This window comes from Schistocerca nitens, chromosome 2, assembly GCF_023898315.1.
Source record: "Schistocerca nitens isolate TAMUIC-IGC-003100 chromosome 2, iqSchNite1.1, whole genome shotgun sequence".
NCBI lineage: Eukaryota > Metazoa > Arthropoda > Insecta > Orthoptera > Acrididae > Schistocerca > Schistocerca nitens.
This window is the reverse complement of record NC_064615.1, coordinates 431501289-431527504: the sequence shown is the minus strand read 5'-3', so window position 1 is coordinate 431527504 and position 26216 is coordinate 431501289. Positions and strand designations below refer to the sequence as shown.

The window sequence follows — 26216 nt, the reverse complement described above, 5'->3', positions numbered from 1 at the left end:
CTGACAACGTTTTATGATTTTATTTGTAAAGGTATAGACAGTGGAAATAAAAATGTCCTGTGGTGCCTCTCTTGCTACAAGTCGGTCCGTTTGACGTCCTAGCCCCCTTAAATAATTTGAAGAGTAATCAGAAGAAAAACTCTTAGGAAGGTGACACATTTCAAAGAATACGTTATTGTTATTTGAAGACTGACAAGTATATGTCTGGTAGGCGTAGCTTTTAAACAAAAACCTAATATTTATTGGAAATTATTTTATACAGAATGTAATAAGTGAAGATTACTAAAATGTAAGTAATGTTTGATTTTGGTATGGCATAAATTTTCCATATTACGATAGTATTAACAGGAACATAGTGCCTCATAGTATCATGAGTAATTAACAACATAACTCAAAAATGTATGACTACATATAATAATTTAGGTTAATAGTACATATAATACTCGTACGTTTTTATGCCACTTCAGTTCTTTTCCGCATCGATTTAATTTTAAAGTAAATAGTTCATAGAATTTGTCCGATTGTGCAGGTGTGCAACTTTACGCTATTTATCGTACAGTACTGTCTCTTTCACAACGACTTTTCCGGCTATTAAAAGGCTACCTAATAAAAGAATTTTTATAATTACATTCACACACAAAGAAGTAATATAGGACATTAAAGACGAAATGTATGGAATTTTTACTTCTCAGGAGTTGTTACAGGTGTAATTCGTTTAGCTTCTAAATGTGAGCTTCTCTTCCACGTGATCCCACTGTTCACTTATTTTTCTTGAGACGAAAAGTATCAACAGTACTTGCAGATCAAGTCAGGAAGCGTGTAGCACGATAATAAACTTTACAGTAAAGGAAAACAGAAAAATATAGAAACATATCTGAATGTCGTATACAACGAAGAAATTGTTTTTCTTTCATACCTACAGAGAACTATGTATTATGTATCAGTCAACGTGTTTTGGTATAATCATATTCTTCTAATAAGCCCTGGTAACAGGTTTCAGTAACGTGCTTTGTGCTGACAGTTTTGATTGTACTCACATTGATTTGCGTAGATGTTTAAGTATATTATAGCTTTAACGCTGTTAGCTCAGAATATGTGCTAAAAGTACTTTGCTTCTCTTCAAATGTTATGTCTACTGTATCGCATATTCCAAAATTCCCAGTATTTACAGATGCGCCAAAAAGCAGCGTCATCTAAGGTCAAATAAAAGTATAAAATTGTCAGCAGCTATTTCACTAGACACAAGAACTGATTTGCCATTCGGTCGTTATGCATCATATATCTTTTATAATAACTGTGACAGCTCCTAAACCGGTATGATGGGTATAAATTTTGATATTGGTGTAGTGAAAAATTCACATTTTTCAATAAAAAAAAAGGATCTAAGGCTGTCAGCAATAATCATATTTTTCCCATACATGACTGCATTTTCACTCATACAAGTGGGATACAAGGAAGGTGGCAAAGTATAACACTATAACACCGCTCTCCCCCCCCCCCCCCCCCCCAGGTCTGGGCCCGCTCACTTGTTGCCAAGGTTGTTCCGATTCCGCTGCAAAATTTTCCCTGGGAATCACTTACACATTCTCGACACAGCTCTCCGTATTTTCGGACCTGGTGCCAAACACTTGAATAGGTCGCCCCAGCGTCCTGAATGCGGCGTTCTTTACAGGTGAATCACACGTTACTAAAATTCTCCCAATAAATCGAAGCTGACCAGGCTCTATGTAAGGTGACTTGCGCAGTAACTAGTAGCTAAGTAGATAAAAATGTAGCTAAGATTTTCATGTTGTTGGTGCACTGAAGAGAGACGTTCGTGGCCGTCGATATGTTTCGGACGAAAGGTGCACGCCTTGGTAGAATCCTTGTTTCCATGGAAGGCAATGACCGACTTGTTTCACATTGGGATAAATGTGTTGATTTACGGCGAATAATTTTGAAATAATAAACGGTTTACTTATCTTTATCTGTCTATCTCGTTTTCATTTGACAGCCCCTTATGTACTTAAAACAATTGCAAACAAGAACTGAACGAACACGACAGTAAACAAACACTACGAGACAGTTTGAGAAACGGTATGATGTATGCAGAAGTAAATTCCTAAAGTGCAGTAAACAGAAAGTCTGCAACCACCGTAAACTGTCATCACTAACATGGGAAAGTGAAATGTGGACGTTAAATGTTCAAACATTTCGAGCACTGAGAGTTTCACAGTGCATTGTAGCAAAAAGTTTACTGTTGGACTGGAGACACAGCGAACTGTTCGGCTTGCGCGCCCACATTCAGTGCACCACAAAGCAATTTTATACTGCAGTAGTATCGATTTTCAGCACTTAGCCAGTATTATAGCTGTACCATAAGTCCAAAATAGATTCCGATAAACGATATCTGTGTGCGAAATTAACTGTACTGGTAAGGTTCTTAGAATTAAATACTGCTTCTAGTGGCATCAGTATCCACGCATCCGCCGTTAGCAATCGCAACCCGTAGGGAAGTGATAACGAGGAAAAACAAAACTAGTGATCTTTCCGAATTTCTATAGTGCTACCACTAGCAATCAGGGTTTATATTTTCCGGATAAATGAATGGAAAATGAAACATCGCTACGGGATAAAACAGCAACAAACCGTGGTACATGTGAGATGAACTCCTTACCAGGACTCGAGTTTGTGCAGTTCTTATTGGTAACATGTTGCGAAATATGTGGGCCATGTATCTCATTCATTAGCTGTAATAAACAGCCTGTGGTTCCCGGTGAGGTGGAAAGTGCAGCCCCCACTGAGGTGATACCATAGCGATAAGCGATGTAACTCATGATACCACGCAGAAACAACCTGCATCGGCGGAGCTCATAGAAACGTAGTAGAAGCGACTTACGTCGTTCACACTTAAAAGGCACACCCCCCATCGCACACCTCTCAGGTTTAGTGGTAAAATAGCCCAGTGCAGAGTCCGTCAAAAACTGAACACAGGTCAAACATGTAAACATGAAGAAGTTGTACTGAGCTGTGAAAAAAGAAGCAGCATCGAAATGGCCAACGGTCTAAGCCGAAGATCTGCGATATCGAGCGAAATTGAACGGTGATGGCGTCGTGGTTATGTGGTCAAGGTTTTGGTGTCGATGGGAGAAATTCAGGTTCAAACCGCCTCTGTGCCAAATATTTTTTTTCACAAAGTTGTGAACTTGCCGTCCGGACATTTACTTGTCTGTTCGCTGTATTCAAATTTGTGTCTCTATTCGTGGTGTAGCGTCCGTTTGCAGCAGCAAGGAGTAAGCAAGGGACCTCCAGACATACGCGTCTCACATTTGTTCTACATAACTACCACATGTTATGACTCTTGCGTTCCGTTATGGAAGTTTTGACTCCTGAATTCCTTTGTTGAAACATAGTTCACACCCGTTTATTTGTTGTTTTCATTTCTGTGAGATGTCTATGTGGCATCTCGCATGCTCTCACTATTCATCACGTGTATTTGTGACAGTAATATAGGAGATCGACAGGAAGTGCTAAATGGCTAAGCAGGGATGGCTAGAGGACAAATGCAATGATGTAGAGGCTTATCTCACTAGGGGCAAGATAGATACTGCCTACAGGAAAATTAAAGAGACCTTTCGAGAAAAGAGAGTCACTTGTATGAATATCAAGAGCTCAGATGGAAACCCAGTTCTAAGCAAAGAAGAGAAAGCAGAAAGGTGGAAGGAGTATATAGAAGGGCTATACAAGGGCGATATACTTGAGGACAATATTATAGAAATGGAAGAGGATGTAGATGACGATGAAATGGGAGATACGATACTGCGTGAAGAGTTTGACAGAGCACTGAAATACCTGAGTCGAAACAAGGCCCCTGGAGTAGACAACATTCCATTAGATCTACTGACGGTCTCGGGAGAGCCAGTCCTGACAAAACTCTACCATCTGGTGAGCAAGATCTATGAGACAGGCGAAATTCCCTCACACTTCAGGAAGAATGTAATAATTCCAATCCCAAAGAAAGCAGGTGTTGACATATGTGAAAATAACCGAACTATCAGTTTAATAGGTCACAGCTGCAAAATACTAACGCGAATTCTTTACAGACGAATGGAAAAACTGGTAGAAGCCGACCTCGAGGAAGATCAGTTTGAATTCCGTAGAAGTGTTGGAACACGTGAGGCCATACTGACCTTACGACTTATCTCACAAGAAAGATTAAGGAAAGGAAAACCTACGTTTCTAGCATTTGTAGACTTAGAGAAAGCTTTTGACAATGTTAACTGGAATACTCTCTTTCAACTTTTGGAGGTGGCAGGGGTAAAATACAGGGAGCGAAAGGCTATTTAAAATTTGTACAGAAACCAGATGGCAGTTATGAGAGTTGAGGGACATGAAAGGGAAGCAGTGGTTGGGAAGGGAGTGAGACAGGGTTATAGACTATCCCCGATGCTATGCAATCTTTATATGAGCAAGCAGTAAAGGAAACAAAAGAAAATTCGGAGTAGGTATTAAAATCCATGGAGAAGAAATAAAAACTTTGAGGTTCGGCGATGACATTGTAATTCTGTCAGAGACAGCAAAGGACTTGGAAGAGCAGTTGAACGGAATGGACAGTGTCTTGAAAGGAGGATAAAAGATGAACATCAACAGAAGCAAAACGAGGATAATGGAATGTAGTCGAATTAAGTCGGGTGATGCTGAGGGAATTAGATTAGGAAAAGAGACACTTAAAGTAGTGAAGAAATTTTGCTATTTGGGGAGCAAAATAACTGATGATGGTCGAAGTAGAGGGGACATAAAATGTAGACTGGCAATGGCAAGGAAAGCGTTTCTGAAGAGGCGAAATTTGTTAACATCGAGTATAGATTTGTGTCTGGAAGTCGTTTCTGAAAGTATTTGTATGGAGTGTAGCCATGTACGGAAGTGAAACATGGACGATAAGTAGTTTGGACAAGAATAGAATAGAAGCTTTCGAAATGTGGTGCTACAGACGAATGCTGAAGATTAGATGGGTAGATCACTTAACTAATGAGGAGGTACTGAATAGGATTGGGGAGAAGAGGAGTTTGTGGCACAACTTGACAAGAAGAAGGGTCGGTTGGTAGGACGTTCTGAGGCATCAGGGGATCACAAATTTAGCATTGGAGGGCAGTGTGGAGGGTAAAAATCGAAGAGGGAGACCAACAGATGAATACACTAAGCAGATTCAGAAGGATGTATGTTGCAGTAAGTACTGGGAGATGAAGAATCTTGCACAGGATAGAGTAACGTGGAGAGCTGCATCAAACCAGTCTCAGGACTGAAGACCACAACAACAACAACAATATATTCTTACCACATGACTCATATTCTACAAGCAATGTACAGTATGACAATTTTCATGACTTCAGAAAGCGAACAGATACGTCAATGACCGGACGAGAAGTTCATAATTTTGTGATAAGAAAGGTAGCTCGAGGGAGATTTTAACACGGATCTCCCACTTTGCTGTCCAACACCGGGGCCACAGAATCATGACGCCAAGGGCATTCAAGTTTGCTCGATGTCACACATCTTGAGCTTGGGCCGTTCACTGTTACTATTTTGCTTCTCTTTTCAGTACACGTTCTTCCTGTTTTCGTGCCTGATCTGTATTCAGTTTTTGATAGGCTATCCACTGGACCATTTTACCACTAGACCTGAGAGGGGTTCGACGTGAATTTTCCCTTGTTAGGACGACATCAATACAACGCCAATACATGTATCTGCCATGTCGCTCGGAGTAACATGGGGTGCTGTTGGCTACATGAAACTTATGTCGTACAACACATGGTGAGGGAAATTACAGGTCATCTAAGATGTCCGTCAAAGGAATTCTTCAAAGGAATTCTTTTATGTAGACGAAGCAAAGCTTCATTCATCTCTGCAGTATGGCACCCAATACCAGCACGCCGGGTGATACGCCAGTATGGCGATGACCAATACACACTTACAATATGTGTTCACCGCGATGTCGCCAAACACGGATGCGATCATCATGATGCTGTAAACAGAACTTGGATTCATCCGAAAAAAATGACGTTTTGTTATTCGTGCACCCAGGTTCGTCGTTGAGTACACCATCGCAGGCGCTCCTGTCTGTGATGCAGTGTCAAGGGTAACCGCAGCCATGGTCTCCGAGCTGATTGTCCATACTGCTGCAAACGTCGTCGAACTGTTCGTGCAGATGGTTGTTGTCTTGCAAACGTCCCAATCTGTTGACTCAGGGATCGAGACGTGGCTGCACGATCCGTTACAGATATGTGGATAAGATGCCTGTCATGCCGACTGCTAGTGATACGAGGCCGTTGGGATCCAGCACAGGTTCCGTATTACCCTCCTGAACCCACAGATTCCATATTCTGCTAACAGTCATTGGATCTCGACCAACGCGAGCAGCAATGTCGCGATACGATAAACCGTAATCGCTATAGGCTACAATCCGTCCTTTATCAAAGTCGGAAACGTGATGGTACGTATTGCTCCTCCTTACACGAGGCATCACAACAACGTTTCACCAGGCAATGCCGGTCAACTGCTGTTTGATGAGAAATCGGTTGGAAACTTTCGTTACGTCAGCACATTGTAGGTGTTGGCACCGGCGCCAACGTTGTGTGAATGCTCTGAAAAGCTAATCATTTGCATATCACAGCATCTTCTTCCTGTCGGTTAAATTTCGCGTCTGTAGCACGTCATCTTCGTGGTGTAGCAATTTTAATGGTTAGTAGTGTATTTCTTTTTTTAGGATGTGTGTTTAAATTTATCAGGTTACAACGTCGCATCTATTGCAACAGCCTCGTTAAGAATTTCATTGGCTTGTGACATGACATTTAGTCTTATTTCTGATAGAGGATACTGTTTCAAAAAGTTAACGAATTATATACTTTGAATACTGGCAGTGGTTTATTCTTTATTGTTGTGACCAATTCATAGAATTTGCAATTTTTTTTTACTAAGAAGAATTGCATATTTGGCATCAGCTTTACAAATTTATAGTTCACTTTTCGCCGTCTTCGGTCGTCTCGATCATTTCCACAGGAAGTAAAAAGGAATACATCAGATGGCTCTGTAGTTTAGCTTTCCACTGGATACACTGAAAACCTTCAGAGCTATAAAATATTCTCAGAACCAAGTATACCAAGGCTTGATTTCGACAAGGCGCTATACGTGGTTCTGCAAATATTTTATGACTCCGATAGTTTTCAGTTTATACTAAGGAAAACTGAATTTAAGGGTTACGTAATGTACAAGTTTCTTTCTTCTTGGGAAGATCTTCGCTACGCCTGAAACTGGCAGGAAATAAATAACAAATTTTGCACAGCTGATGAAAAATTCCTGATTAAATGGCGTTTTTATTAAATAATTTCCTCCTGCCGCAATTTTCAGAATTTTCATTCCTAATACATTATCTCATACTCATCAGTTGATTCCTAAGTGTTCCGTATCATGCTACAGCTACGATTGTTTCTGACTATGGCTTATTTTGATTGCCAATATTTGGTTCGAGAATCTTACTATATCTATTATCCATCCCCCCTAATACTGTTGACCAGATTGTGTGCATTTCTTAACGATTGTTTTTTTTTCACTTACTGTTTAGCAGATTTCCACACAAAGCTATCAGATAACTCCTAAATCTTTCCTCGTTTCTCATTCATGCCTTTAGTTCATTCTATATTAAACCTCTGCTATAGTTTTCCCCCTTTACTAACGCACTGCAGTCATTATCTCTTCTGAAGTACGATTTACAGTCGTGCGTTTATTATGGAGTGAATATACATAGATGTAGTAGCATGTTTGGCGGTATTTGGTCTGATGCGCCAGTTACAGTAACAGCCAGCTTTCGGATCTCATTTATGGAACAACATCTATCTTTAGAACACAGCTCACTAATTAACTCTGGTATCAGACTTAATTTCATCCATTTCGCACCAAACTCTAGAAAATATTCCAATCCTTACAATGGAACTCTATACTTCCATTCGCAACAGGTAACGCCCTCCCCCCTTTTTCAGAAGAATAATTTCTGAGTTCGGCCATATTCTACGAAAGCATAAAGAGATCCTGTGTTTTTATTATAATTGGTTTCACATTGAAATTGAGAGAATTAAATGTAAACAAACGAAATGAAGGTAGCTTTTAGCAGCGCTACAGTTTGAATACTGTGATTCTATTTGTGAATTTTCAGAGAAATCGTAGAAGTAAGCTCACTGCGTATGCATATTGCATGTCTCGTGCTCGACGCCTTGCGGTGTTTGCAGAAACAACGAGAAAAACTGGCAATTCGGATCTCTTGTCTGTCTAGAGTCGTCTCTAGATTGAATACCAGGACAGTGAAACCTCATAGGCATGCATGGAGGTTTGCTTCGTTGCGTTAACTTTTTGCAAAATACTGGCGATAGCTTTCACTCTATCCCAAAAGAATATGCTCATCAAATTAAGGAAAACGCATGCTGCTTACAAAAAGGTATACAAATATAGAAAAGTGTTCCTTCTAACTGATATTTAACCCATCGTAAGTATTTACAACGTATGATTTAACGTAGCACTAAGGCTAAGTTAAACACCCCAGGTTGTGCCAGATGAGACCTATTTGCCGTTGGCAGTACTCACTCTCGATGGTGGCAGCGAGGCGCACGCCGCGGCTCCGCAGCGGGCAGGTGGTGACCTCGTGGCCGACGCGCACTTCCCAGGGGCAGGAGTCGCTGCCGACCACGCCGCCCGGCGTAGACCGCTCCCCACTCACCTGCCGAGGCAGCACAGCCACAGAGTCACGACGCCCACGTCATCACCTTCTGCTGCAGACAATCTGTAATCTTGCACAATGAAGCTAACAATACCCACACGAACCTCCGACCGAGGTGGATAGGTGACAAGTAGACAGCGGGAGTGCATTCACAGAAGCACTGTCTTCGAGTGGTACTATCATTAGCAGATCTCACATAGCCGAAGTTACGGAGAAAACTTCGTGACTCCCCCCCCCCCCCCCTCCCTCCGATGGGTCAGGATCGCTTCAAAGTATTTTAGTGCTCTACACGAGTAGTGTAATTGTAGCCTAATTCTCGGCCCTCATGCGTACACTGTCCGTCCAAATAGGTATCAGACCGATTTTATTCCTGACGAATAGGCGACGTCAGCGCACTAATTACGATGGCAGCTTGAACGACGAGAGGCGTTCAGTTACGCACTTCTTTTTACTCGGCCAATTTAGGTCGAAAAACTGCGGAGTTTTGTGTGGGAGACACCTCAGCTCCTATAGTTTCATGAAGTTCCGATAGGTGGCGGCACTATACGTAGCTTTCAAATTGGCATCTGTAGCGGAGGTGCGTTACAAGCAGAGAGTTTCTTTTGGCGCATCGCAGATGTTTATGGACACTTGCAGAATGTCTACCGAGACCTGGCAGTGAACAAAATCACGGTGAGTCGTTGGGCGAGGCGTCTGCCATCATCGCAACGAGGTCACACCAACGTGTCCGATCTGCCGCGTGCCGGACGGCCGCACACAGCTGTGGCTTCCGCTACGAACGTGCGGTCACTCTCATTCGAGGTGATCAACTGACCACAATGAATCACCTTTCTGTACAACAGAACTTGCCTGTTGGTAATGCTGACGAACTCATCAATAGGAGCAATCAAAGGTGAGTGGCCGATGGGTTCTTCGCCGGCTAAGACCATAAAGAGCAAATTGGACCATCTCTGCCGGATTGTTTACGCATTATGAGGCTGATGTTGACAATTTTTTATCGAACATCGTAGCAGGTGATAAAGTATGGGTTCATCACTTCGAACATGAAACAAAATGGCAATCCATGGAGTAGCACCGCAGCACCTCTTCTGTGAAGAAAAAGGTCAGAGTCGCATCCTCAGCCGATGAAGTGTTGGCGGCCGTTTTCTGGGACAGTGAAGGGGTGGTTCTGTTTGATGTCCTCTCCCATAGTGCAACGACCAATTCTGAAGTGTATTGTGCTACCCTTAGGAAATTGAAGAAATGACTTCAGCGTGTTAGCTGCCACAAAAATGCAAACGAACTTCTCCATAACAATGCAAAGTCTCACACAAGTCTGCACACAAAAGAGGAGCTCACAAAACTTATCTAGAATGTTCTTCCTCATCCACCCTACAGCCTGAATCTCGCACCTTCTGACTTCCATCTGTTTGGCCCAATGAAGGATGCACTCCGCGGGAAGCAGTGCGTAGACGATGGCGGGGTTGTTGACGGAGCTAGACAATCGCTCTGACGTCGGCCAGTACAGTGGTACAATGTGCGTATACAGGCCCTCCTAGTGAGGCGGCGTAAACCGTCGCACTGAACGGAAATTACGTCGAAAAATAGGATTTTGTAGTAAAAAATGAGAATAGTGTGCTGTATTGGAACGCTGAGTGACACAAACCTGCTCTCAGAAAAAAAAGTATTGCATTACTTAATACGATTTTCCAGCAAAAGAGTTGAGAATAGCACGGTGTATTGGAATTCTGAGTGAAACAAAAATACTCTCAGTAAAAAATTGTATTGAATTTCTTACCAAACGCACCTCGCAACAGCTCTGTAGCGTCGTGGAATAGTAAAGAGTTGGGAACGTGGAATATTGTCGAAGTTTCGTTGCCTATGCCGAGAGCCAGAGGCAGTAGCTTAGCCAAGAGGTAGGAGGATTGCACGCAGGGGCAATGGCCTGGTTACACACAACAGGCGAGATAGAATTGCTTAGCAAGCGGGTTTGTGTTAGACGGAGACTTTCGTAGAGAGTAAGACAGAGGTATAGCGTCAGCTGCACTGCATTTCACAACTTCGCGTAAGTCTGCCGCAACAACACGTAACTCTGTCGCAAGAATAGATAAGTGGCGAGTACGACAGATGAATCAGCAGTATAAGTGGAACGCATGCCGTCATTACAAACGAGCATGACGTCAGGACGTCGCTCGTGCTTCCTTTAAATACGGCAGCATTGATAGCAACACGGCACTCGACTCGCAGTTAGACTTGCAGTTAGATGTGTACTGGGTCGCTGCGTAGCGCTCAGCTCGGTGATCGACATGTTAATCTTTATTAAGGAGATGTTGCAGTAAGGGCGGCCCATCCAGCAGCAGACGAGAGGGGACAGTACCAGCTCTGGTCCTCTCTGCTGCCACTGTCAATCATCAACCCAGAGTTAAGCATACATGGCGGCAGACTCGCTCGCCGCCAATGCTGACCACATCAGTGAGCTGTCGTCGAGATCGTGCGCGGCCTAGGCCCTGTGCATCCGCCGTCACAACCGGGTGAGCCGACGACGCTGAGGGACTGCATCCCGTTCCACCCGTCCACCGCGGACGAGCCACCAGGAGGAGCAGGGAAGAAGACGGGGTAGGATAGAGTACACCCCGCACTACGAGAACGCCTCTCGTGCCGACAGCGCCGGGACTCTAACCCAGAGCCTCCACGCGCAGCAGTTTGCTGTCCGCAGCCGAGCCGCCGCACAGCAGGGCGCCGCCAGCCACTCGCGGCCGAAGTAAGGACATTCCTCCGCTACCTCACAGCCGGCGGCGCTGCGCTAGCAAGACTGGCGCGGCCCTGGATCTGGTGTCACCGCTACGAGTCAGCGAGGACTCGGGGAAGGTAGTTGATATCAACAAGCCATATTGTACTCGGCAGGAATAAAGGTGTTATGAATTAATAATGTTTCTTTGGCATTTCTGACGCGTCCACAGTCATTTCCTAGCATCCTGACAACTGAAGAGGTCACCGCTCGGCCATCCAGTCCACCGTAGGCGACCGGGACCACCGGAGTGCCTACAGCTCTAAATATCAGTTGTGTGTTCAATTAGTCAGTTGAGCAGCAGTGTTAAGTAATTGTCAAGCAAACCTACTGTGTCGCCGTTGTTGTAACAAAGCCGGCCAGTGTGGCCGAGCGGTTCCAGGTGCTACAGTCTGGAACCGTGCGACCGCTACGGTCGCAGGTTCGAATCCTCCCTAGGTCATGAATGTGTGTGATGTCCTTCGTTAGTTAGATTTAAGTAGTTCTAAGTTCTAGAGGACTGATGGCCTCAGCAGTTAAGTCCCATAGTGCTCAGAGCCATTTTTTTGTTGTGACAAAAATCGCAATGGAACACCGAAATGAACATTTCTAAATCATGTGATCCAGACGTTCTACAGAGTGTTTTGAAGAAGAGAGGAGAGTGTGCAATGTTTGTCCCATCCACCTTGACTCTAGAACAAGAAACAACGATGTGCGGACGCATACCGCAATTCGACTGAAATGAAAAAATACGGATATATCTTTTGTGAAGAAGATCTTCACGGGTGACAGGTAGTGGTACAATCAATATGAACCTGCCATAAAACGACAAAGTCAGAATGGCTGTCTCAGAGTTCGTCAAGACCGAAGAAGGTGTGACTACGGCGCGGGAGTTGAACAACGTCCCAAAGGACTGATACTCATGCATGTATGAATGTTCTATGCGTCCTATTCAAGTGAGGGGAGATCATGTGGAACACCTCAAGCGTTTAAACCACCATCTTCAGTTTTCTTAATTTTTTAGTTATCCTGTCTCGAAACTGTTTGCGCTGACGGTTTTCTCTCCCCATCTACGCACCCTCAAAAAAAGCCTCTATACTTATTGTTTGTAAGGCTAGTACAACATTTACAAATGTTAGTTTAGTAACAGTTTGTCGGGTTTAATTATGAAAAAAATGTGAAACAGCATAACCATAGCAAAATAAGTACAAAAAAATTTAGCTGTCGATGAACAGCTTCTGTAATTTAAGTAATTCAATCGCCACAGTTCGTGTCTTACTTGATTTATTGTCTCCCTCATCGAACGTCATCGTGAAATATTCATTGCCATTATGGGCAACACGTTAGAGGTTTCAGCCGCCGCTTTTCACCATCATCAACGAGTGTTTAAGATTATGTGCTCTTAGCAACAAAATGTTGATAAAATATTCATTGTTAAACAGTGTTTATAAACTTCCGAAAGATTATGTCAAAGTGATCGTAATTAGAATATATGATGCAGTAAAGTTTTTGCCTTATTTTCAGCAGACAAGCAGTGAAGCTGTCACAAACACAAAGGGCGGCTTGAATACCACAGTTTCTTTTAGAAGCACGGTCCTTCTCAAGATAGTATCACCTAGCCTTCCTCTGCCCCTTGAACTAACTTGCCTAGCTGTTTATAGTGAGACCTTTAGTTTAATGTAAAGTTCCTACCATGTTCAAATTAGCATTTCGTAAATCACAGTAAACAATAACTGAGCGATATGACCAACGGAAAAGTCATTAGACTCACTTTCAGAAAGGCAAGGGGTTGAAATCTCTTCCTAGCCTTCGAGATTCAGGTTCCTGCGACTCCCCTAAATGGAATTATGGCGAAAATCTTGACACTCACTTTTCTATGATGATGGATTTGCATCCTCACCTTCGTCCAATCCTACCTTAGGCATCGCTTTTGACACCCTCATCGTCGGTGGTGCCTTAAATCCTACTATCTTTCTTGTTTCAGATACTCATTTTGGGCGTTGAACAGCTAAGACTGTCATGGATACAGAGGAAATAGAGAAACGATCCTCATAAATTCAGATCTGTTGCTCATTTGCATCGTCCTTTCCTTTGTTTTTTTTTATTATATTATTATAGTAACTGTAGAGTATTTGATACTACTGAAGTTATAGCCGTCGAAGTTTTTTAATTAATTGATTTCATTTCTCAAGGCTTTGTTCATTCATCATGAATTACTGTATTGGTAGTTCATATTTTCATGTTTGTTTTCAGTTTCCATCTCTGATATGTTTTATCATTGTTTTTTTCACTTTTTTCAGTTTCCCATACAAAAACTTATAATTACTGAAAGTTAAAAAATCATACCCCTTAAAAATAATACTTAGTGATGCTACAGCTTCTGTTGTCCCATTATCTTCCCTTATTCCATATTGATATTTTTGTGACTGCTGTTTAATCTTGCCTTTTAATCTTCCTTTGCCGGCCGAAGTGGCCGTGCGGTTAAAGGCGCTGCAGTCTGGAACCACAAGACCGCTACGGTCGCAGGTTCGAATCCTGCCTCGGGCATGGATGTTTGTGATGTCCTTAGGTTAGTTAGGTTTAACTAGTTCTAAGTTCTAGGGGACTAATGACCTCAGAAGTTGAGTCCCATAGTGCTCAGAGCCATTTGAACCCAATCTTCCTTTAACTATGTTAAGTAGGGATTTGGACCCTTCGTAATCAGGACTTCCTTATGAATGGAAACTATTAGCATCCTATAGATTTCAATAAGCCATTTGATTATTAAAGCCGTGTTTTGCTCATCTGCAGCATTTTTAGTAACTCGATAAGGATACTAGCTGTTGCTATCGCTTTTTTACTGTCTAAGTTAAAGCATTATTGAATTCTAAAACTGTGAAATTATTTTTCATTTCTTACTTTTCCCTCCCGTATTACAGTCCACTAAGTTCTTTCGCAAGCATCACCTCTAACGTCTGCAGCTTTTTCAGTCCTTCTATACATCATTTAGTCTCAATCATACGTTTTTGTTTCTTATAGCTAACTTTAAACTTGGTGAAAAGTGTTATGTGATAGCTATATATACTGAAATCTGGATAGAAATGAATGACTAGATATAATTTGGTTTTTGCATCTACATACGACCATAATAGAATTTGCTTGGTAATTGGTGTTGGCTGCCGGTGGTTTCCAATGATACCAATTTCTCTAAGGTACTGTGAACCTATATGTTCTAGAAACGTGGAGATGATTCCAAAGTTCAACTGCTCGTTGAAGGTTAGCTAATAGTCTCCATCAAGCAATGATTCACAGTCCAATTCCAGTGCCTGAGAGCGTGTGTGTGTGTGTGTGTGTGTGTGTGTGTGTGTGTGTGCTTTTTAGAGACAGTGGGAGACAGAGAGAGAGAGAGAGAGAGAGAGAGAGAGAGAGAGAGAGTGTAGAGAACAAATGTCAACTTGAGAAAGTTAGAAGTAAATATTCTCGGTACCATGAAGCAACTTATACAAAATACAAAAGGCAAGTCTTCCACTCCCGATAGTATACCATTTATGTTCCTTTAAGGATGTTCTGATATAATAGCTCTACACTTGTGAATCCTATACAACTGCTCGTTCGATGAAAGAGCCGTGCCTAAAGGCTGGAAAGTTGTTCAGGTCACACGGGTACTGAGAAAACGAAATAGGTGTAATCCGATGAATTAAGACCCATCACACTGACGTCGACATCATTAGAATTTTGGAACATACACTGTGTTGGAACATTATGAATTACCTCGAAGAAAGTGATCTATTGAAACAAAGTTAGCACGGATTCAAAGAATTTCGTTCTTGTGAACGATACCAACCTTTTGGTCGCTGTCGACAACGGATCTGAAATTGATTTCATATTTCTAGATTTCCAGAAGGTTTTTGACAGTGTTCCTCACAAGTGACTTCTAATCAAATTCCGTGCGTGTGTAGTATCGTCTCAGTTGTGAGACTGATTGAATATTCTCTGTCAGAAAGGTCACAGTTCGTATAAATCGACGGGAAGTTATCGATCAAAACATAAGTGACATATGGCGTTCCCCAAGGAAGTGCTACATACCATCTGTTGCTCCTTACGTATATAAACCATTTAGGAGACAATACTACGAGCGCTCTTAGATTTACAGTGATGCTCTTCTTTACCGTCTATTAAAGTCATCATAAGATAAACACCAACTGTAAAATTATTTACACAAGATATATGTTTGGCGCGAAAAGAGGTAATTGACTCTAAATAACGAACAATGTGACGTTATCCACATAAGTATTAAAATAATCAGTTAAATTCAGGATACATTACACGATGTGCCACATAAGTCTAAAGGCTATCAGTTCAAGTGAATACCTAAGGATTACAATTACGAAAACGAAATTGTTTCAATCCATGCTGACTATGTTGGAAGAATAATGTAGATAATGTTGTGGGGAAGGCGAACCAGGGGACTGTGTTTTATCGGCAGTACACCTGGAACATGCCACAGATCTATGAGAGAGACTGCCTAGACTATGATTGTCCGTCCTTTTCAGGGGTATTGCTTCGCGGTATGGGATCGTCATCAGATAGAAGGGGAAGGAAGGGACGGTCATTTTTTAGTGTCACGAAATAACGAGTCAAAGTGTCATAGATATGAAAAGCGAATTGGTTTGGCAGTCATTAAAATATGGACGTTTATCTTTGCGGCGAGATATTTTCACCAAATTCCAATCACCAGCATTCTCCTCCGAACGCGATAATATTTTGTCACCCACTTACGTAAGGAGAGGTGATCATCGTAATAAATTAACAGAAACCTGAGCTCTCACAGAAATATTTAAGTGTTCGTTTTTCCCGCTCCCTGTTCTCGAGTGAACGGTAGAATAACAGTCTGAAGGTGATTCGATTGAAAACTTTGCCAGGCACTTAAGTGTGGAATTGGGGAATAGTGATGTTGATACTAAGAGAGAGAGAGGGAGAGAGAGAGAGAGAGAGAGAGAGAGAGAGACAGACAGACAGACAGACAGACGCACTCACCGTGGAGATCCATGGTCCGGTGTCGTTGCGTTCGCTCTTGAGCGAGAAGCGGATCTTGCTCTCGAGGCCCGGTGACTGGCAGAGATCTGGCAGATCAGAGCTACCGGCGACGAGACTGAAGAGCGGCAGCACCAGCGCCAACGCTACAGACTTCATTTTTGGCAGTCTCTAAAAGACAGGTTATCAGTGTCAACGAGTGTAACAGGATATGACTTCAAACATTATGACTGAAAGCGTTAGGGTCTTTGGTATGAACAACCCGCAGATACATACACGATCTTGGACTCAAATGGTATGACATAACTAGCAAAGAAACACAAAAATAATGACGAAGTGGTGCACGTCATTCATTAAGACACGAAAGACTAAATAGCGTGAAACTGAAAAAATTCTGTGCTACTACCGTTTTTGCACTTGCGGTCTTCCCATTTTTCATGTCCGCCCATTTTCAGTCTTATTCCTTCGTCTATCGACGAGTTTTCTATTCACTAGTTATCTTTTTCTACGATCATTGTTTCAATAAACTCTTACTCCACTAGACCTACGTGTTCTATTCACGCAATTGTAAGGGCTACCGATGTTTCTTTATAGTTGGCAAGAAGAGACTGTTTTGATATCGGTAGACGGGCTGCTATTACCATGTTATTTTATTGTGTTTATGATTATCACTTTTAATGTTATTATTATTATTAATCAGATGTCGGTTTTTATTGTCGTTGAAACTATTCTTACAAGTGAAGAGGTTCTTGTGAGGAAAAGTTAACATAAGCTATCTGAGAGTATGTAACTAGAGAATTTAATCTAGCAAAAATAAGTCAGCAATAACTATCACATCTAATAAATGTCATTCATAAACATATGCATCGCCTCGCGATGTTTACTTTCCGTTGTTCGAAATTTTTCGTCATCAAGAATATTCCGTTTCACTCGTTTACCAATCATTTCTTATTATTCAAGCAGAATCAGAATTGTGAGACCTGACTTTTCTCCCAGAGTATACAACTTTCATACACTTGAAGATTTATTGTTGCAACAGTATATATGGAGTAAATGAAAAGATTACATTTACAGATCAATAGCGCCAGCGATTCTGAGGAATGAGGTATTGACCCATATTGAAACACCCATATTAGTACGTGGTGTAGCCTCCACAGGCGGCAATGCAGGCACTGACTGTTGGCTGACGAGTCGCACGAGTCACTTCTTGTCTCGTCACATCCCACACGTATCGGATGGAAACAGGTGTGAAGATCGTGGTAGCTCGGAAAGATGCTGAACGTCTTCCAGTCAACGCTGAGTTTCACGGGCAACGTGTGGACGAGCATTATCCTCCTGGAGCAACACGGAGCAAGAACGGCAGAAGAGTGGCTATGAAAATATTCTGTACGTACTGAGCGTTGGTTAGCGCCCCTACAAGAAACTCGAAAGGTGAACCAGAATAGTAATTTATTGCCACTGTAACATGGACGAATGCACTCTACGAGACAGGACTCACCAAGTCTACGTTGTACGCGCATACGACCGTCAATTGCCTTCAGGAAGAGTCTGCTTTCATCGCTGAAGACCACGGCGTGCCTGTCATTTCCAAGAGATTCTCATGGCACCAGTGGAGTTGTGCGCGTTAATGTTGTGGCGGGTGTGGAAGACGGATTACAGGTGTGCTTGCCCGTAGTCTCACTGCTAATAACCAGTTCGCAACAGCTCGTATTGACATGTCTTGAACTCTCTTGCCTCTACTGTACAATGCTGTACTGCTGCCCTTACCACAATCCTGGCGGGCATCTGTGCTGTATGGCTCGAACACGTCCAACTTGTGTGGCAGTTCTTTGAAAGGACTATCTCGCCACTCGGAAGACCGCCGTTCGACCCCTTTCAAACTCGCTCAGTTGGCTGCACAAAGCACGAGTGTGTCTCCGTGGAATGGTTACCTGCTTACTTCATACACACTAAACCTACTGGATGTGAGCATTCCCTATTAAAGGCTAGACACAGACGGCACTCTGGTAGCTACGCCAGTACGTTATCTGTTGGCTGACGACTTTGAAACAATTATCAATACATCTACTACCCCCAGGTGGCGTATACCGCTATCCTATCAAAATCGACGTTCTTCCCAGGTGTACTAATTTTTTGCCGGCAATATATTTGAGTAAATCAGAATTTATTGTCTTCTCATTATTCGTTACAGATTATTCTTCATCTACCTACTTTCCGTTCATGATATTCCGATGACAATTTATACGTATTAGAAACTGAAATTCCTCGCCCCTCTTTTCTGTCCGTATGGGAACGCTAGTCTCAGGAACCACTGTACGGACTTCGATACGGCCTTGCCAACAGATAGACTGATTAGCAATGAATATTTGTGTGTATAATTCATCACTGCTACACTAGAAAAGCCGTTCGGTTTTAGATACCTTATGCTACGCGTGCGGAATTGGGGCAGATCCCCATTCTACCTTCTAAATTGACATTTGTCTGCGCAATAGTGTTTTAAACCCAGATGAATTCTGCCGTCAGAATCGCTAGCACGTGGCAGAGGTAGTGTTTGCAGTCGATTAACGATGTGTACGCCGATCTACATAACGTTCTGGTTATCCGACTGCCGCCCCAGACCAGCTGTTTTCCAGCTAATTAAGCAACGCGTAAACAGAACGTGCCATCAGCTGCCTCATTTGACTACGAACTCTGTGTTTTTCACGTTAAGTGGGCTCACCGTAAACAGTTCTGGGACGATGATGCCGAACAGCACTAAGTGACACACTGACAGCAGGGCACATCCTTGTCACTAAGTCATCAGTAGTTCGTAAATAGTTGTAACTGGTACATCTGGCTACAGAGAAACAGAGATATTGTGAAGATATTTGTGGTGTGACAAACAACACAATCCTAGTGCACTTACAAAAATGCTTAAACCAAGAATATCGTTTTCCTTTCATAAGCTGATCAACAATATGTCAAATATACGCGCTGAAATCAAATTGTGGGATCAAACCGAAATTTGCACTGTACCTATCCTAACAGTAAAAAATACCAGATTCGCTGAAACCGAAGTACCAGGTAGATACAAGAGGTATTATGAGGTGGAAGATACCAAGGAAGCAATTTTTACTTTAAAAGTTGCTTCAGATTTAAATAGTGCATGAACGTGCACATGTAACAACCAGAGTGGTGACATGTACATACATCAAAAAAAGTTTTGCATCACCCCAATTCCCAGAATTCCTGGGAATAGACGTTGACTGTGGATACTGTAGCACACACGCAGTCCCTTGGATTGTCCAGAGATGTCACTAAAGGCAACACTCCCAAAGATGTAAACAACTATGCATGAGCGGCTCCTATTAGACCGAGGGGGAGGGGGGCGACAGCTGATCAGTTCCAGTCATTCCACCAGGGAGGAGGTACACGGCTCGTGTTGTCTGTTGTTCAACCATGCCGTAGACGGTCAATACCGCGGTTCGATCGCACCCGCATTTACTTTATGCCAGGAAGGGCTCTCACAAAAAGTGTCCAGGCGTCTCGGAGTGAACCAAAGTGATGTTGTTCGGACATGGAGGAAATACAGAGAGACAGCAACTGTCGATGACATGCCTCGCTCAAGCCGCCAAAGGATGCTGCAGTGGATGACCTCTACCTAGGGATTATGGCTCCGAGGAACCCTGACAGCAACGCCATCATGTTAAATAATGCTTTTCATGCGGCCACAGGACTCGTGTTACGACTCAAACTGGGCTCAATAGGCTGCATGATGCACAACTTCACACCCAACGTCCATAGCGAGGTCCATCATTGCAACCATGACACCATGTAGCGCGGTACAGGTACGAGGCCCAACAACATTCCGAATGGACCGCTTAGGATAGGCATCACGTTCTCTTCACCGATGAGTGTTGCATATGCCTTCAATCAGACAACCGTTGGAGGCGTGTTTCGAGGCAACCCAACCAGGCTGGACGCCTTAGACACACTGTCCGGCGGGTGCAGCAACGTGGAGAATGGTTCAAATGCTCAAATGGCTCAAATGGCTCTGAGCACTATGCGACTTACCTTCTGAGGTCATCAGTCGCCTAGAACTTAGAACTAATTAAACCTAACTAACCTAAGGACAACACACACATCTATGCCCGAGGCAGGATTCGAACCTGCGACCGCAGTAGTCGCCTGGTTCCAGACTGTAGCGCCTAGAACCGCACGGCCACTCCGGCCGGCAACGTGTAGATTCCCTAATATTTTGGGGTGGAATTATGTGGGGCGGACGTACGCCGCTGGTGGTCTTGGAAGGCGCCGTAACGGCTGTACGATACGTGAATGCCACCCTTCGACCGACAGTGCAACCATATCGGCCGCATAATGGCGAGGCATTCGTCTTCATGGACGACAGTTGGCGCCCTCATCGTGCACATCTTGTGCATGACTTCCTTCAGGACGACGAAATCGTTCGACTAGAGTGGCTAGCATATTCTCCAGACATGAAACCTATCGAACATGGCTGGGACAAATTGAAAAGAGCTGTTTATGGACAACGTGACCCAACAACCACTCTGAGGGATTTACGCCGAATCGCCGTTGATGAGTGGGACAATCTGGACCAATAGTGCCTTGCTGAACTTGCGGATAGTATGCCACTACGAATAGATAGTATGCCACTACGAATACAGGCATGCAACAATGCTAGAGGACGTGCTACTGGGTATTAGAGATACCGGTATGTACAGCCATCTGGACTATCACGTCTGAAAGTCTCGCTGTACGGTGGTGCAATATGCAATATGCTATGTGTGATTTTCATGAGCAATAAAAAGGGTGGAAATGATGTTTATGTTGCTCTCTATTCCAATTTCTGTTCAGGTTCCGGAACTCTCGGAACCGATGTGATGCAAAACTTTTTTTGATGGCTGTATAAATGGCAAAACCATTGGCCGATGTAACAAAGCGCAGCATACATCACTGGTCTTGAATTTGGATGGAGTGTTTATTATTTATCGCATAGTTCACACTGAGAATGCAGTTCAAAGTTTTAGGGGCTGAAATCAGTATTAATGTTGTTTCGGAAAATACGCCGTCATACAAAGTAAGAGTCAACAGCCATCTTAAACCGCTAACGTGTCATAGAATCTGGAGGAAAAATTTCATATGTGACGTTACGCCTGAAATTCATAAATGGGTGTCCTCTTAGACGAAAATAATGTATGCAGTGCAGAACGTAACGACATTTCAGTAGCGGATGGTGTAGGTACTGACAGGTTGATGGAAGAGTCGAGCTCTTTAAAGATGAGGTGTTCAATAAATAACAGTCTTAAATTCTCTTAAGTTTGCTTACTTGCTTCGTTTACGCCCATTCGCATGTACGTAATCCTTTCACCGCCGTTTAATCATTACACACCATACAACGTTAACCCGACAGCCAGTTGTTATAAACTAGCTATTGTAGGCACAGGCCCTTCTTTAAGGTCTGTTGCTAAGCATAGGTACAGATGTAGCAAGTAGGAGGGTTATTCGGAAAGTAGGGCCCGATCACTTGCGAAATGGAAACCGCAGTGAAAATCCGACGAAGATTTGCACAGATTTGTTGGGCAGTGTCTCCAGTGTTCCCGTCTATCGCTTCACCTAACACCGCGTTTTTTCAGTTCTGAGCGCACAGTGAGCACTTAAAGTCGCCAGAAATAAAGCCCCCCGCCATGTGTGAGTGCCTGTGACAGATTTCGCCTGATGTCACGCAACCCACACAGTCTGTCATGCATTTCCTTCTTCACGACAATTCTTGGCCGCTCACTGTATGGGCAATGAGGACGCTCCTGTAGCGTTTTCGATGGAAAGTGTTTCATCTTCCAATACACAGCCTGGACTTGGCACTCTGTAAGTTTCACCTCAGTTCACAAAAACCGCTGCCTATGAGGACAACATTTTGGCACACACAACAAGCTACGGATCAGCGTAGTGAATTGGTAGAAAACACAAGCGGCTGCGCTCTATGAGGAGAGTGTTTAAATGTTAGTACAATACTACGACAGATGTCTCAGTAGTAGCGGCGATTATGTGGAGTAGTAGCCGCAAGGTGTATCTAATTGTTGCAAATGAAATATTTTCCATTTTCATTTTGGATTCCATAATGTGACCCATTGGACCTTACTTTCTACGTAGCCCTCGTATATCGACAAATCACTGGCCATAGCCGACACAGAATATAACTCAGTATTCGATAACACTACGAAAGCAGAGCACAGTGAGTTGACAGTAAATTGTGGATATCTTCTTGTTCCTGTGCTGTAAAGTGTCTTTAGTGACGAGTATAGTAGACTGTCTCTAGCAACAGTAAACGAAGAACACGAGTGTTTCTGGAGGAACACATGGTAACACATAAAAATATTTATGAGACACAAAGAACCGAATATGTTAATAAATGTGAAATTGTAACATTAAATCTTTCATTTAAACTTCCTTCTTGGAGGTGTAAATAAATTTCTGTACATTGAAGATAATGGTAATACACAGTGGCGCAGTCTTCAAGGGAAGTTACGTATTTTATTTGTCCTGTTGTACATAGGAACAGCGTCACAGTTAACAATGTTATATTTAAAAGAAACATACAGGAAAAATGAAATTCTTGAAAATTTTCGCGGAATAATGCAGTGCTATCTTAACAGGCGTAACGTCATTAATACTGACATTCTTTGTCGCAGATAATTGACGCATTAAAGTTATAAAATCAAGTTTAGAACGATATCAACATGGACTAGTATCCATGCCTCTAATTGGTAACGTTACTATTCACATTCCTTTACAATAGCATAATTATTTTCTAGTTTCATTAAGTGTGTGTTGAATGTACCTTGCAGCGCCGCGTTGTCGGATGTCTTCGCGAACTGCAAGGCGCGTTCTGTGGGGACAGACGCGAGTGCTGCGCAGACAGTGATGTGACGCCGGCACGCAGTCGCCGCCAATTACTTGGCAGAGTCGACAGCTTATTGCAAGCATCTGCCGGGCTCTTCCTCCCACCTGTATCGGATCAGCTGACTAATTAGATACCGGTGTCCTATTATCCTATCCAGATGGACGGTCGCAATACTTCTCTCTGGTAAACAGACTAACATTTATTTATTGCAAAATACAGGAGCAGATGCGTTCTGTTTTGATGATAAAGAGCTATACTGCAATTGGCTTCTAACGCCAGGATTACAGGGTAAGACTCCCCTGTGTAACTGGTCTTACTGGGCACAATACAAGCTCAGACTGCTGCGTCTGGTCAATTTGATCAGCCGATCTCTTATCTGCAGCTCTCTTTGATACGGAAGGAGCAAAGGGAAAAGGGAATCCGATCCCAAGCAATCTCCTTTGTCGTTCGTCTTGTCCTGTGACGCGTCGTCCGTGTTTTCTCAGCCTGTGGATTCAGACGAAATCGTGTGTTTGTGTTGCTCGGTATATCAGTGGCGTAAGTCGGCAAGGCTGGTTAGGTGTAAGAATCGTCGCAGTGCTCCACGTTTCGTTATTCAAGCCAGCAATACGTTTTTACATGATTTTGGTATGCACAGACGTGGAAAGTTATTTCCGTTGTCCTTCAAATGTCTGTATTCTCGAAGATCATGTTTTTAGGATGAGTACTACAACACTGAAACAACTGAAAATGTAACGCTTTCAGTTCTTCATAACAATGAATTGTCACTAAGCAGTGAATTAGCAACATAGGAATCAGCCAACGATTCTCGGATTTAATATAGCATGGACGAATTAGATAATTTACGCCGATCTCGAAATTATGGACGTATGATAATAATAATAACAATAATAACCTGAGGAAAAATGCTCCTATCATGTGACTAAAAATTTATTTCGACTTATGCGGCAGCTTCAAAAACGTTTAAATCGAAACGTCTTGACATAACGTGATGGAATTACTGACATCTTGAGACATTTGATCTTTTTTATTTCTTAGTATTACTAGCCTTGTTATGTGATACAACGCATCGTGTCAAATAAAGTAAGATGATAGATGGTACCCCAGCAAGAACAAGTCCATCACCAGAATTCTTATGCCACCAGAAATACTTTTTTAGTTATTACATCTATGCTCTTCAGCCATATAATGTTATTTGCAGTTTACTGTGTCTGACGAATGTAGTGGATATTGGGTGTAGGATCAGGGATTTGAGCCTATAAATTGCTAGATGCCGATGTACCAAGATAACGGAGCTCTCTGCGCCAGGTAAGAAGGATTTACTCGTAAAAAAGAGCGAATATATCAGGATGTTTTTTTTTAAATCTTAGGAGCTGCCAGATAAGTCTAAAAGCTAGTTCCCTTCTTTTACATCCTTACCTTAGGCCAGGGCGCATACGCCTCTTCTTATGTGACGAAAGGAGGATTTTTAATTCTGGTTCCCAGCGCTTATTCTACCGTAATTTTGACGTTATACCACCATAGTTTGGCAACTACTGATTTGATATAGGTTTTTTTATTGTCTTTCGAACCATGTTGCTTACAAAACAACAGAACGACTATTAATTACTTCATTTCTCTATCTTCTTACAAACTATGAACCGATTCGCAGAAGTCTGAAACATAAAAGTAGCACATAAGAAGAAAACTCACAAAAATGTGTTTTCTGTACGTAAACTACGTATAAAGTTAGATTTTTCAACTGAAGTTTTCCATTTTGGCGTAGGAATGCATTTTCTAATTACTTGCATCACTTTAAACCGTTTCCGCGTACTAATGATTGTTACGTACTACTTTCACCTCGACTTTAAACCATCGTATCTCCACAATGTATAAAGATTATTGGATAAAAAAATCGTTCTGACCTTATTCATTCATTTACCTTAGTGCAAGGCTTGAACTGATTCGTACCAGTTAAAGTACGGAAGCAGCGCGCCTCAAATACATTCCAGAAAAACGTGTTTTTTGTACTTATTAGCAAGTATATTGCGAATGATGCACATAAAAATGGTGCATTAATTTTAGCCAGATTAATATCTCTTGCAAAACGATTAATCGATTTGCACAATTAGGTTCGCCGCCAGCTCGCGTTCGTCGTCCAAACTTTGCTTAATATACTGTAACAGCTACAGTAAGACAGATGTTCGAGTGGCTATACAAATGGCGGCTGGTTCGGGTCAAACCAGAAACATTCTACTCCATGTTCCTAGTTCAAGTAGGAAGCGAGCACGAAGACCCCAGCCCAAACCGGTATTGCCGGACGCTGTGACCGAGCGGTTCTAGGTGATCCCGTCCGGAACCGCGCTGCTGCTACGGTCGCAGGGTCGAATCCTGCCTCAAGCATGGGTGTGTGTGATGTCCTTAGGTTTAAGTAGTTCTTAGTCTAGGGGACTGATGACCTCAGACGTTGAGTCCCATAGTGCTCAGAGCCATTTGAACCATTTTGAACCAAACCGCTATTCTGCGTGGGTTTTCTCAAGCGTGTTTGTTACGATAATAATAATTTTCTGTGGCTCACTGGACACCCCTTGTAGGATTTGTGTCTCTAACCTACCACAGTTCAACAACCGGAGAAAGGGCACCTACGATTTATTCCTTAATGTACAGCATTTGTAAGAAATATAAAATCAGGGTTTAAAATTTTTTGCTTTAATACTCCATGAATTGTTGTTGAATTAATAGCAAGTTACTTTATTTCAAAAAACTATTCTAAGTAATTATAATACATAAAATGTTCAGAGGATATGTTAAGTTCCATAGGATTATTCAGGCGAAGT

General features: G+C 42.6%; 1 protein-coding gene across 1 annotated transcript in view; it reads right to left on the bottom strand.

The window, feature by feature from the left end:
• LOC126234435 (hemolymph lipopolysaccharide-binding protein-like) overlaps window positions 1–23497 on the bottom strand; it is a 48324-nt gene extending 24827 nt beyond the window's left edge. The window contains exons 1-3 of the mRNA XM_049943131.1: window positions 23338–23497; window positions 16506–16673; window positions 8611–8743 (exon numbers count right to left, since the gene is read on the bottom strand). Coding sequence (XP_049799088.1) covers window positions 8611–8743; window positions 16506–16661 — 289 coding nt within the window. The 5' untranslated portion in view covers window positions 16662–16673; window positions 23338–23497. The remainder of the gene's footprint in view (window positions 1–8610; window positions 8744–16505; window positions 16674–23337) is intronic.
• Window positions 23498–26216: the final 2719 nt, after the last annotated feature.